Source organism: Gavia stellata, chromosome 9, assembly GCF_030936135.1.
Source record: "Gavia stellata isolate bGavSte3 chromosome 9, bGavSte3.hap2, whole genome shotgun sequence".
Lineage (NCBI taxonomy): Eukaryota > Metazoa > Chordata > Aves > Gaviiformes > Gaviidae > Gavia > Gavia stellata.
In genome coordinates this window covers 12,461,429-12,474,885 of record NC_082602.1, presented here as the reverse complement: position 1 = coordinate 12,474,885, position 13,457 = coordinate 12,461,429, and the positions used below count along the sequence as shown (strand labels likewise).

General features: G+C 37.7%; 1 protein-coding gene across 1 annotated transcript in view; it reads left to right on the top strand.

Moving 5' to 3' along the window:
- The window catches only part of SH2D4B (SH2 domain containing 4B), a 68,930-nt gene that overhangs the window by 22,421 nt on the left and 33,052 nt on the right, over window positions 1-13,457 (top strand). Inside the window, exons 4-5 of the mRNA XM_059821440.1 lie at window positions 2,172-2,316; window positions 10,418-10,625. Of these exons, the coding sequence (XP_059677423.1) occupies window positions 2,172-2,316; window positions 10,418-10,625 (353 nt within the window). The remainder of the gene's footprint in view (window positions 1-2,171; window positions 2,317-10,417; window positions 10,626-13,457) is intronic.

Sequence of the window (13,457 nt, the reverse complement as noted above, 5' to 3'; positions counted from 1 at the left end):
AAATGTTAAAATCCCACCGAAAGGGAGCAAAGTTAGGAAAATGCAAAGATCTTATGAAATCCCACTTCTGCCCTTTAATAAACAAAAATTATATATGGAAGACAGAAAGATCTCCCCCAAAAATCCTCATGTAAAAAGCAGAGTTTCACCAGATTTTATTCAACTGGATGTCAATTGCTTCAGCCTAGAAATTTGATAGGATTAACATTTAGCAAAAACTCACAATCTACTTTGGGCTTCCCTTACTTATAGTTTAGGTTAAGTAACTAGGTTAGTAATTCAGGGTGATTTTACTCAGTGACTTACAACAAATTTCTTATCTGTAAATTTGTAACCCAAAAGGGTATAGTGTTGGTTCCATTATAAAATTAAATAAAAACCTGCTCTTATTCATAATTCAAGTTATTTCAATAATATGAATAACACTTCATGAAGTTCAGTTTTGGGTTTTTTTGGGAGTTCAGTTGAACAGTGAATTAAATCTGCTTCTTCACTACCTAAGGAAATTGGGAAAATTTATTAGAAAACAGATACGGATTCCTAATTCTGCACTAATCAAGATCCTGTGTTATTGATAGTATGTGGAAGGCCAGCTGTAGAGGCAATCTTTATCAGATTTCCACCTCCTTTAAGGTCTTGTTGGAAGGGAACTTTTTTGTATGTTACTTTTAGCTACGTTTTGCAAAGTGACTGTTGTGTGCTGAAGGATCTGGCTTTTCTTCCAGAATGTAATGATCTTGGTATTTGGAAAACATTATTCTCTGTGTAGGTTATGATGACACATGGTGGCAGCTGCTAAACTAAGAACACCAGTAAATCAGTTACTGAAATCTACAGATTCTGTAGATAATGTGTATACTGCTTGAGTGACAGTGATATCTCCAATGGGAGTACATGTGGACTTAAAATGAGCACTGTTTGTGGCTTGTAGAATAGCACAGGCTTTGGTGCCATGTGAGTTTAATATATTTAGCGATGATCTAGATGAGGGGATTGAGTGCTCCCTCAGCAAGTTTGCAGATGACACCAAGTTGGGTGGGAGTGTTGATATGCTCGAGGGTAGGAAAGCTCTGCAGAGGGACCTGGACAGGCTGGATAGATGGGCCGAGGCCAATTGTATGAGGTTCAACAAGGCCAAGTGCCGGGTCCTGCACTTGGGTCACAACAACCCCATGCAACGCTGCAGGCTTGGGGACGAGTGGCTGAAAATCTGCCCTGCAGAAAAGGACCTGGGGATGCTGATCGACAGCCGGCTGAAGATGAGCCAGCAGTGTGCCCAGGTGGCCAAGAGGGCCAACGGCATCCTGCCTGTATCAGAAACAGTGTGGCCAGCAGGAGTAGGGAGGTGATCGTGCCCCTGTACTCAGCGCTGGTGAGGCCGCACCTCGAATGCTGTGTTCAGTTTTGGGCCCCTCACTACAAGAAGGACATGGAGGTGCTGGAGCGTGTCCAGAGAAGGGAACGAAGCTGGTGAGGGGTCTGGAGCACAAGCCTTCTGAGGAGCGGCTGAGGGAGCTGGGGTTGTTCAGTCTGGAGAAGAGGAGGCTGAGGGGAGACCTTATTGCTCTCTACAACTACCTGAAAGGGGGTTTCAGAGAGGTGTGTGTTGGCCTCTTCTCCCAAGTGACTAGCAACAGGACAAGAGGAAATGGCCTCAAGTTGCGCCAGGGGAGGTTCAGGCTGGATATTAGGAAAAATTTCATTACTGAGAGAGTGGTGAAACACTGGAACAGGCTGCCCAGGGAAGTGGTGGAGTCACCATCCCTGGAGGTGTTCAAGGAACGTGTGGACGTGGCATTGCGGGACATGGTTTAGTGGGCATGGTGGTGTTGGGTTGATGGTTGGACTTGATGATCTTACAGGTCTTTTCTAACCTTGATGATTCTGTGATAAAACATGTTTTCCATATAGATTTCAGGTCTTAGATACTTACATGTTCCTTATTCCTGTGATACCTGTGCATCTTAAAACATACCTTTCTCAGAAATTCCTAAGAGGTAGGAAACTTCTATTATGCCTGTTGTGATAGTGAGAAACCCAAAGTTAGAAGAGACAGTGATTTGTCCAAGGTAACGTAGCTCCTCTGTGGGAGGAAGCAACTGAAGCAGTGTCCTAGCTTTTGGCACGTTATTCCTCTTTAGTCACCTCTGTTCTACTTCATTTTTGCCTAGAAAAGAGAAGAAGAGGAAAGACAAAAGGGTGAAGAACAAATAAGGCAGCAGGAAGAAATTCGAGCAAAAGAGTTGTATCTGAGCCTCAAGCAAGCTCAGCAGCATAGTCATCACAGCGACGATGACCAGGAGTGGGAAGAACAGTGTGAGTAAAATTACCTTCACAGAATTAATGTATTTCTAAAAGCAGATAAGAGGAGACTCGTAGAATGGAAAAAGGTGTTGTTGAACATCTCTTCTACCTAGAGCAATGCAAAATGCTGTATTATTTTTCAGGGAATTACCAGGTTGACCTTGCAAACAGAAGTTACTGTGAATTTACCAATTCAACATTTCTTTCTGAATAAGAATCCATGTCAGTGCCTTATAGAAAATTTTTCATGTGCAGTGACTGAAATCATTAATTTTTGTCTAATGTAATTAATTAACAGTTCTGGCTTAGTAATAATAATTCTGGACACAGTTATTTTGACAGCTTGTCCTCAGTGATCTCTGAAGAGGTAAAATCTGTCTTCATCTGTATTTTAATTACTTCCATATGGTGATGGGGTCAAGCTATGATATCAGCACTGAAACTCACTTCATTTCAAAAGATTACAGTAAATAATACTTAGATTGTTGCCCTGAAAAAATCCATTTGATGATGATGATGCCACTCTATGGAGGTGCTGTTCCTTTTCAGCCACCCTGAAATTCTTTATTAATATCATCATTGTGTTTAAAAATACATTAGTGATTTTTAAAAGCGTATAAAGAACAGAACAAATATGTTACTATATATATGTATACATACATACTGTACATAAGTAAAGGTCCACATTATGAGTAAATAAGACGTAATAGGTTATTGTGAATAAAATGTATGTCTACTTCATCTGGAGTCTATGGTATAGTTGCTTTTGAAGTAGGAAATTTGTTTGCAGTAAGAATTGTGCATTTTTGTTGGGGGAAGAATATTTTTTATTTCCCACATCTATACTGATTTGATTACTCTGCAGAAAAAGGAAATGTAATGATTGGAAAGTTTTAGCTCATACGGGGTTATTGTATTAATTATATATAATACAAAGGTTAATCAGCTAATACTAAAAATGGAGGTTTAGGGAGCTGATAGTCAGTATGTGTTGCATGAAATACCTCATGAAGTAGGAAAAAAAATTGTTACGTGTTTCCTGACAGAAGTAAAAGAAATGTTTCAAAATATGCAATGAGTTTATTTTACGGTTTTAGTCATCATTTCAGGAGTTCCTGAAGACTAATTACTGAAGTCCTATTACCTGGAATTGATGTGATAGTGAATCATTCTGTACAACATGAATTAAATCTACGTAAGATACACTGGTGCCATTTTCCAGGCTCATAGCAGGCTATGCTAATTTTTGATCAATAAAACCTCTGTATATTACACTGTCAATAAAGATAAGGTAGTTATTTCCTGGAAAATTATCTAAATCCAGATGTATGTGTTTATTCGGAAAAGAAAACTGTAGCTTTCTGGGTTTTGAGTGTTTAAGAGCAGAATGAGTTAGAGAAAAAAGAGCCCTTTAGTTTTGTAGAAATTGAGGCATCGTCAATTAGAGTCAGCTGGCAACCTAGCACAGAGGATGGTATTATGTACTTTAGCATTTCTTTGATGATAGATAAGGAAATACATTTGTAATCATTTTTAAAAATAAAAAATAAAAAAAAATCCAGCCTATCTTTACACTGAAATTGGCAATAAAACAAAATACTATAAACATTACTAAAACCAGCTATAATTTTCTTACTATTACATTAAAGAGGTAGCTGACGTTTTAAATTGTACTCTCAGTTTTCTCAAGGAATGCTGGTTGTACAGGGACAGATATCAGAAATGCAATAGAGGAATTATGGGAGAAGGCAGAGAGGAAAGGAATAAGCTATGAAAGGTTTCGACCATGATTTCTGTAATGACATTCTTGGTCTGTCGTAACACTTTTGACTGCATCATATGCTGATGGATATAGTCTACCACGAGTATTTTTTCTTGTGTAACCTTTGGAGTATTCTGTGTGCTCTGAATGAACTCTGTTGCCCTCAATCTGTGTGCCTCAATATCTATAGACTTGTCTGCTTGTGGTCAAAAGGGTGACTGACTGCAGCTCACATAATTTCAAGCTATCTAACATGCTCACCAATAACAGTGCTGCCGTGGCAAAATGAAAGCTCAGCACCTTCTAGGTGGCAGCACCACAACTGGGTTTTGCAGCCTACTATAAATTCTGTGCTGCCAGTGTTTATGCTGTTATCAGTAATTGATTTAGCATTTAACTAACTGCAGACTAATGACTAGAGTGTATCACATCCTTATTTACCCTCTTATGCTTATCTCAATGTCTCAATTTATCCCAGTTGGTTTGAGGGCTTAGAACTGTGCTCCATTAGCAAATGGGTGTGACAACATAAGATATGAAGATGCAGTGTTCAGTGCCTTATCCGAAACCAGTTCCTGGCTGGTTTAGACTATGGCATCAGACATTGGCATTGAGCTGCCTGAGGAATGTTAACATCTTCCGGTTCCTTAACTTTGCTGCAGAAGCCAGAACCTCCAGTAGACAGGCCATAACAAATATTTGGAAGTGGGAACGTCTGAAATTGCTATAGAATGAACTACTACCTCAGGTTCACCAGATTTTTCACTTTTGATTTCAGTTCCAGATATTTTTTTTTTTCCTTTTTATGGTAATCCTTTCATTTTGTCTTCAAATATTGCTTTGGGACACTGAGAGGAAATTTAGTCAAGTTAGGCAAAGCCTATCATCTTTTATAAGCAATAAATAAATAAATGCATGAATGCAGAAGAAAATTACAAGCAGATGTAATATTAACATCTTTTGTCTCTACACAACTGCAGTGGAAACCATATTGTCCATTAGGAACAAGGCCAGGCTCCTTTGTGTCTTACCTCCTTGAAGTCAGCCCTTCATATTGAACAGTGCTGGGGGGTCAGTACTGAAGAGAAACAGCAGTGCTAGAGCAGCTATTGTGGAGAGCAAATGCAGCAATGATATTGATGACACTACTAATTTATTTAGTAGATGGAATTTAGAATGTGATGAGGATTCATTTCTCCTCATTACATTGTCCCTCAGCTGTTTATTGCCAAGGCAATAAGCAAAGTGTTGCTAATATTAGTTTCTGTTTGGTTCAGTTTGCTTCTGCTGTTTGCCTGATTGTGCCAAATAACAATAAAAGCCCATAGAACCCCTGTGTTAATTGAAATACATAATTTTAGTGCTTTTTATTATACTAAATGGTGAATGTAGACTAACTTGAGAAATCAGTACTAAAAGGAAAAAAATGATGTTGTAAGAGCAATTATACACTTTAATTTCATATAATGGATATATGTTGGGGTATTTTAGAGGGCAGTTGCGAGTTAATATGTGGAGCAAGTATATTGGTTGGCAAATGAGAAGATGAATAGTGGAAAAGACTGATTCAGAGAGTCCACTGAAATGCTTAGATACCATCTGACCAGCTGTACTCATCTCCAGACAAAAATTATTCAGTAAAAATGTAAACAGAGTTGAGTGACTTGATCTATTCTTATGCCTTTCCCTAAGCACCCACTTTTGGTCTCTGTTGGTAGTAGGATACCAGGCTGACTCATTACAGCTTCTTTTATATTGTTATATTTTTATGTTCTTCTACAAACTATGTCTATGAATTTATTTTTGTCTGAACTTTAAAGGAATTTATGTTCATTTGGTACTTATCTTCCACAGAAATTCAAATGAGTGAGTTTACTAGCAGGAGCATTTGATAAAATGCTGAATTTTAAACTGAGTGGTCCCCAGTTCAGCTATGCATTAACTAAGCAAGTGCTCAACCTTAAGTACGTGCTCACTGAACTTCAATAGGTCTCAGAGTGCATTGTTGAATAGGGATACGATTGTTCACATGCTTTCAGATAAGAAGATTGCTGAACTGGAGCCATATTGCAGACTATTTGTGGGAAGTTATTTTCCAATTAGGAAATGGAAAAACACTGTGTGATTTGTATATGCACTCAGAAAATTTGAAGATCGAATTTTATCTATTAAGTAGTCATTTTGAATTGCTCATAAACAAGCTTCCAAGAATTATTAACAAGGGTAAAGCTGAAACAAAATAATTTAAAAATGAGGATGCATATTCACATCACATGTTTTTTTCTGCCTTCACATAGCTCTGACTGTAACTCACAGCTCTTCAAAAGCACAAAATAGATTATACAAAATGGAGAGTTCCTAGTCTTTCACAAGTGATGTGATCAAGTTCAGCTGCAGCACAGCATGAATTAATCCTCATCTGTATCAAAAGATTTGGTATGAGAACTTTGCCAGGACCGCTAATAGGATTTCCCAATCGTAAGTGAAAATATAAAAGGCAATCCTGCATTTTCACTCAAAAGACAACTTAGGTTAGCACAGAGGAATAATAGATTCTCGTAAACTTTTCAGGGTAAACAAGGCAAACTCAAATTAAGACTTATAGAATCGTAAGAGCTATTGCATGCACAAGCTTTGTGGTTTCTACTTTGTTGTTAGAGTATGTTCACACTGCAGGTCATGTAGAAATGTCCAGGTTGGCTTTAAACTATTTATTTCTAGCAATGATAACCACGGAATCATGACAGCACAGACCTCAGTCTGGATATTTTTACCAGTGTTCCAGTAGGGTTTGGTAACCCATTTTTGGCCTGCTCTACTGTAGCTGCAACCATATTGGTACCTAACCTATATAAACAGCTCAGGCATTTCTACACAAGTTACAGTGCCATCAGAGCAGAAGTGTGCTTAATTTTATGAGCACTGAAGGAGGATGTACCTGTTGTTGATATCACCAACACCGGAAGAGAAGATTGGTACTGGAGATGGACTTATGGAAACTCGCTGAACTGTAGATTTGCTCTGAGCTTGACAAATCAATCAAATGCCTCACTTCCCAGTCTTGTCAGTCCTGCCATTATTCCGTAATATAAAAGCAAGATGAAGAAAATGTAAATTATTATTTGTAGTAATTCTTGATGCTAGATATATGGATCTATGGTGGTGATTCAGAGATTTTAAGGATGGAAGAGATCATTCAGATATCTTATCTCCCATTGACTATTGAATTTAATGCTTTGCACAGGGGTCATGCCAGAAGTACATTTACTGTAAAAGGACAGCCAGTCAAGAAAAATAATCTGTTCCTACTTAAGATAGTACTAACAGTCCTGGCTACTTTTGCTTTCTTGTTGTGAGAAAGGCTATTATGTGTCCTGAAATACAACAAGTAATGCAGACTTTGTGGCTTCTTCGATCTCAGAATATTTGTGCTAGACTTGATCCAGATATAAAGTTCTTATTTCTAGTGAGATGGTTCAGAGTCAAAGAGAGAAATGTGAATATTCACTAAACTCTATTGTAAGAAAAACCTGCTACAGAAATATGTCCAGATTTACCTTCAGACTTTGAGTGACTTCCTCAAGATATATAAATTTGTGGGAGGTATCGGTATGGGAGGACAGTTCATGTGGCACACGTTATCTTGTCTGGAGTGTAGTGGAAAAATTTTTGTAGATTCCTGACCACAATGGCTGGATGAATCTTTATCCACAATACCATTTCCAGTCACCCAAACCAGTTGATGCCACTGACTTTGATTATTTACCTGACACAAAGTCCCTTGACCAGTCAGAGAGTTTTAAAAGAAACTTGGGATAACATAGCAACACAGATCCACAGTAGGAGCCGTACTAGACAACATCTAAAGACAGAGGAATGTGAGGAAAGAGAGAGAGGTTTCTGGGAATAACTGTAAGGAATGGGATAGGGAGAAAATCAGGACTCCAGGAATGAAAAAAAAAAAAAATGGATTAAGAGACCCTACATGTCCCTATGGTCAACAATACAATTCTTCAGATACCTCGGTTGGGAAATTTCAATAAAAATTCTTCATAATGCGAAACAGATGCCTATATATGTGTATATATATAAAGTCTATATGCATGCATTTAAATATCTATGGCATATCTATCCCGACATATATACAGACACATATATGGGTATATACATATATGTAAACACATGTACATATATATGCATGGATAGGGAAGGCTGCATGTCATACATACTTTCAAAAAGTTTTCTGAATGTTGATATTTTACAGTTCAAACTATGCTACCTCTTTTCATTGTTTTATGATAAGAAATATTAAAATTTGATACTGTTTGGGAAAATGCAGTCCATGTCACTAGCTTCTGATGGTATAGTTTTATTAGCTAGCAAAAATACAGTAGGAATGTCTGTTGAAAAGAGCATCTATTGCTGAGGAAAGTGGGGCATGAAGATACCTTGCTTTTTTCATTACCAGGCAGCCTGTACATCAGTAGAAAAAAATCCCAGAACGCTCCAGGCAGTGTGCCCTCGATCTGTATACTGTGATTGTGACAAACAATGGCTGGTTTCTAAATGTCTTACCAAGCTGCATTGCACTCATCTTCCTTGCTGTCTCTCATGTTGTTGCAAACACGAAGTCTCCATTTAAGGCAGCCATTACTGAGTGGCTTTACAAAGGATAAATAACAGAAATTTTGTAACTAATATACTTGAGCCATTGAAGTAGCATATTCAGATGACATTATCTACCCTTAAAAATAATGACAGGTAAGATAAATAGTGAAACCTGTTACTCGTGTTTTCTGTGCTGTACAGTTGTTTGTTACTGTGTTTAGCTAAATCTACAGGGTATATAGTTGAGTGAAACTGAAATCCTGCCGGTTGTATGTGTATGAAGCATCTATGACTTGTTTATTATGTTATCTCGATGAGCTTTTAGTCCTGTATAGTTTTCTACCTATGACAATGTTATATAATTCTAAGCTTAAAGGTCTTTTCTCTTTCCCTCGTTTGCCCAGAGGGTTTTATTTAATTTCATTTTGCTTTGAGTGCTTTTATTTCTTGATTCCATTAAACCTTTTCATAATTTGGACAAATCAATTTATACTTTTGCTTGCTTTAAATCGGGAGTGTAAACCAGAGGCATGCAAACAGCCTAATGAAATGCAGCTGTCTGATGTTATATCATGCATTCCCAGTCACAGGTGCAATCACAGTAGAGTAAGAAATAGTGTGTGCACTTTATGAATTGGGTATGATCTAAACCAGGATAGTCATGGCAGGATTGATAATTGCTACTCGAGGCAATAGCTTGCTTCTTTAATATCTGCTTCACTGGATGTTAAAGGTTTCTTTTGCACTGGAAAAATTTGCCTGCCTGAAGTTATTTGTGTCTCAAAAAAATCACCAAAATGGGGCTTGAGGCACCAGAAATGAGCTGATAGATGATGAATATTTGCAGTACAATTCTGGGTGCATTTAAGTTATACCATTTTGAAAACAGGATTGTTAGTATATTAGTTTTAAAATAAACAAGCTTTAGTAGAAGATGCCTGACCTGCAATGGTCAGAGCAGCAGTCTCATTTCACGTTATGGAAATATGTAACTCCCTGGTCAGCGCCATTGATAGGTGTGGATTAAATCTTCCAGTACAGATTCTGGTTCTTTATATGTAATTTCGGAGACTCAAGTGTGAGACAATCCCATCCATAGCATGAGCATGCCCTTTCCAATGGCTGTTAATTTCTCCATTGTTACTGAAACCATTTTTAGACTGCAGTTTTCAAGATGAAGACCTCTGTGACTTTAAGTACCAAACAAAGATAGCATCTGCCTTTCAGAAAGAAAGCAACATTAACAACAAAAAGTGTGACCTACTTGTTAGTTTTTATAATTGTAAGTTTTGGGAGCAGCTCCTGCAGTTCTAGTTATGTGCATAGTTGCAAATAACTCTGTTAAACACAGACTTAATTTTAAGCAGTAGTTAACATTCTGTCTTGAAACATAAAACTTGGTGCACTGCCAGTGGAAAAGATGTCCTGAAGCAGAATTTCTCTTATTACAGCCAAAGCAAGTGTCAGATGTAATCGCAGTATGTAGAGGCTCAGTTCTTGCCAGTGATCAGTTCATTGATAGCTTGAGTCTGGCAAGCTTTGTCTAGTGGTGGGCCTTTATTTCAAGCATCAGGGAAGTCATCCAGTTAGCCATCTCTTTGATAGTGCATTGTAATTTATACATTCTTAAAATCAGGCCATGTAAGGAATATAGATAGTAAGTTGTTGTATAAGGAAACAGGTAAATGGCTGTTTGTATTTCTAAAGTCTCTTCTCCCCACCCTTCCCATTCATTCTACCCAGTGCGCCGCTCCAAAGCTGCAGATGAGGAAAGGAGTCACAAAGCACGCAGGGCTCGGGATGAATACCGACGACAATCTTTGCGTGCCATCCAGAAGGGAAGAGTGGCTGGTCTGAGTAATTTGTTCCAGGGGACAAGCCTGAATAATGATCAGGAAATAAAACTGAACAACAGTGCAAGTCCTTTGCTGTCTCTCTCTGCAGCATCCAGGTTAGTTTGTACAGGAGTGACTTTCAAATAGTTTTCTGTTGAATTGCTCCCTTTCCAATGCCCACCATTTCAACCAACAAAGCTCTTCTTCAGAGGCTGGAAATTCTCAGAGTCGCGCTGTTTCATTATGACCAGAAAAAGAATGTTTAAAGAACAATGAAACCAGATTGAATACTTAATGTAAACTAAACGCCATGTATTTTTCAGACAGATTTCTTAGAGTTCACAGAGAGAGAGATGAATCCTTCAAAAGTCAGTATTAGATTAGCATGCAAGGCTGGGATATGGAGAAGTCAAATGGACAAATTCTTCGGCAAGTCTTAAGCCTCAAGCCTAAAACTGCCTTCTGCTTAACAGCTCTTTGAAATATTTTACAGAGAGCTGTCATACTCCTAAGTTTAAGGGATTTTAAGGTTTTCTTCAGGCAAAATCAAGTGTCTTTGGTGTTTATTAATCTTTCATCTGACTATTTAGGGAGCGCCATCAATTGCAGAAGAGCAAAAGAATCCAAACTGGCAGATGGGTGCTAGAAAGTTGACTAGTCATTCTACTCTCCTCACGGTTATATCTTATACCATTAATTTGGCTTCCTGTGGTGATAAAGGCAATGTGAGCACTGGCAGGATGGTAGCATTAAATACTAAAAAATAAATAAATTATCCCAACAACCAATATCCAAGCTCAGAAAGGAAAGAATCCAATTGCATTGTTTTTCTTTACCGGTCAGCATAGCACCAGAGAGAATCAGTCCTGTATTGTCTGGAAATGTGTCGTGCTTTGACAAGTTCTTTGCTCTACTGTGTTGAGACACGGAAACTCTCCAGTAACAGCAGCCAAAACTTTCAGTTTGAGGAATAATCAGAATTTTACTCTCAGAGAGAGCAGGATCTTTAAACTTACCATCAAATCAACTTGTCAAATGAATTACCTCATTGTTTTTCCAAAATACTTAAAGTATTCTTCAAATTGAAGTAATAAAAACGCTAGTTAAAGTGGCAGATTTTGAAAAAGACAGTCCACAACTTTGACCTGAAGCTCTGAGCTTCTGAGGTGAGGTTATTCACTATAGAATTTGGGGATGCTAGATGTGATCCTTTCCAAAAAGGGCCTGGAAAAAAGCTGAAGAATATTCTGATCATTATCCAGCTCATGTTCAATACTATTTATCTGTTTCTAAGCTATGCCTATACTTCAAAAAACAGGCAGTATTTATTTTTCTTATCTCTCAAGGCTTCTCTTTGTCAGTGTTCATGACTTGATTGTGAAGGTATCAAGAAAAATAAAAGTTGCTTTACACATGTGCTTTAATAGTGAACATATATAAATGTATATAATTCAACTTCTCACACCCGACACTGGTATGGTAAAGCAGGAGCAGATATGTATATAAAATTTTGCTTTGCCAGCGGCCTGGGAGGACAGATTTTTTGCCTCAAGGGAATGTGGGTTCAGTGTTATGTCTTTAAGTTTTTCAGCATGAAGCATAGCTCCTGTAGTTTTTACCTTGCCTTGCCTTTTCTTTTAAAAGTCACATGAAAATAGTATTCTTTTATTTTTACTTGAGATCTCTCTTTCTTATAATTTCTATATAGTTTAGAAAGCTTCAATCTGATTTTTTCCTCCTGTCTTTCTTATTTTGCTGAGTGTTCTCTTCCCAGTGAAAGTCTTTGGCCCCCTTATTCACTTTTATCCTTATGCCTACTGCAGTATTTTTGTTTTTACTTTTGTGGTTTTATTTCTTTCTTCCTGCCCCTGCTGGACAAGCTCGACCACAATAGCTGTATAGAAACTGACACAGTAATTTTGAGATTTGGCCCAGGACAGAAAAAATTATGGATTTGACAAGTTTTTCAAAACTAAACTGAATTGGAGAGAAATTAGTTAAGAAACAAGAATGGACTGTAGAGCCCTGGAATTCAAAGGGTTTCTTGTTTCTTTATAGGAAATACTCAAAAACAGAAATAAGCAGCACGTGTAGTTTGTTTTTTTTAATGTGTGTCTATAATTGAATTCTCACTTTCTCCCCTCACTCATGGTTGTATCTTAAAATTTTATGATGAATATTGGTCAGATCTGCTCACACGCGTTCGTGTAATTTAGCAATAACTATTACATTCACTGTGGGCTTCATCACTTCATATCAAAAGAATCAATCACTAGTTTTAGTAATAATGAACTGAGAGGAGAACTCAGTTGCATATCATCAAGCAGACAGCATCTATCTTTTTGCTTTTATTTCTTTCTAAAGAGCCCCTTGCTGTCATGAATTGCAGAAACTTGATTGGTTTTGAGGGTTCTTGATTATCTTGCAAACTAGTTCAATGCTGTTTGGTGACTTCTGAGCTGACGTTCTACTTTTAGTAATAGTTCTCCATTACATTGTCTAGAAATACACATTAACTGGCAGCTCCATGGCAAGTGGAGTAGCAAAGCTAGAAGTATGTAGCCAGTTACCGTACTGGGCACTGTGAAGTGTATGTCTCACCAAATGAAAGTGAAATTATAGTACAAATAGACATACCCACACTAGCCATCATCCTATCTATCTGAAGAAGAACAGTAATGAAGATTTGGTAATTTGTGATAACTGTTTGAGCACCCATAAACACATGGGGTTTCAAACTGTACAGAAATCCATTGTAAAACCTCTCTTTTATTACTGTTATCAGGGTAAATGAGTTTGCATGCTTAACTGGAATGCACAGAATCACAGAATCACAGAATCACTACGGTTGGAAAAGACCTGTAAGATCATCAAGTCCAACCTGAAAAACAAAAAAACAAAAACAAAAAAAACCCCACACAAACAACCCACGCAAGCCAACCACCACA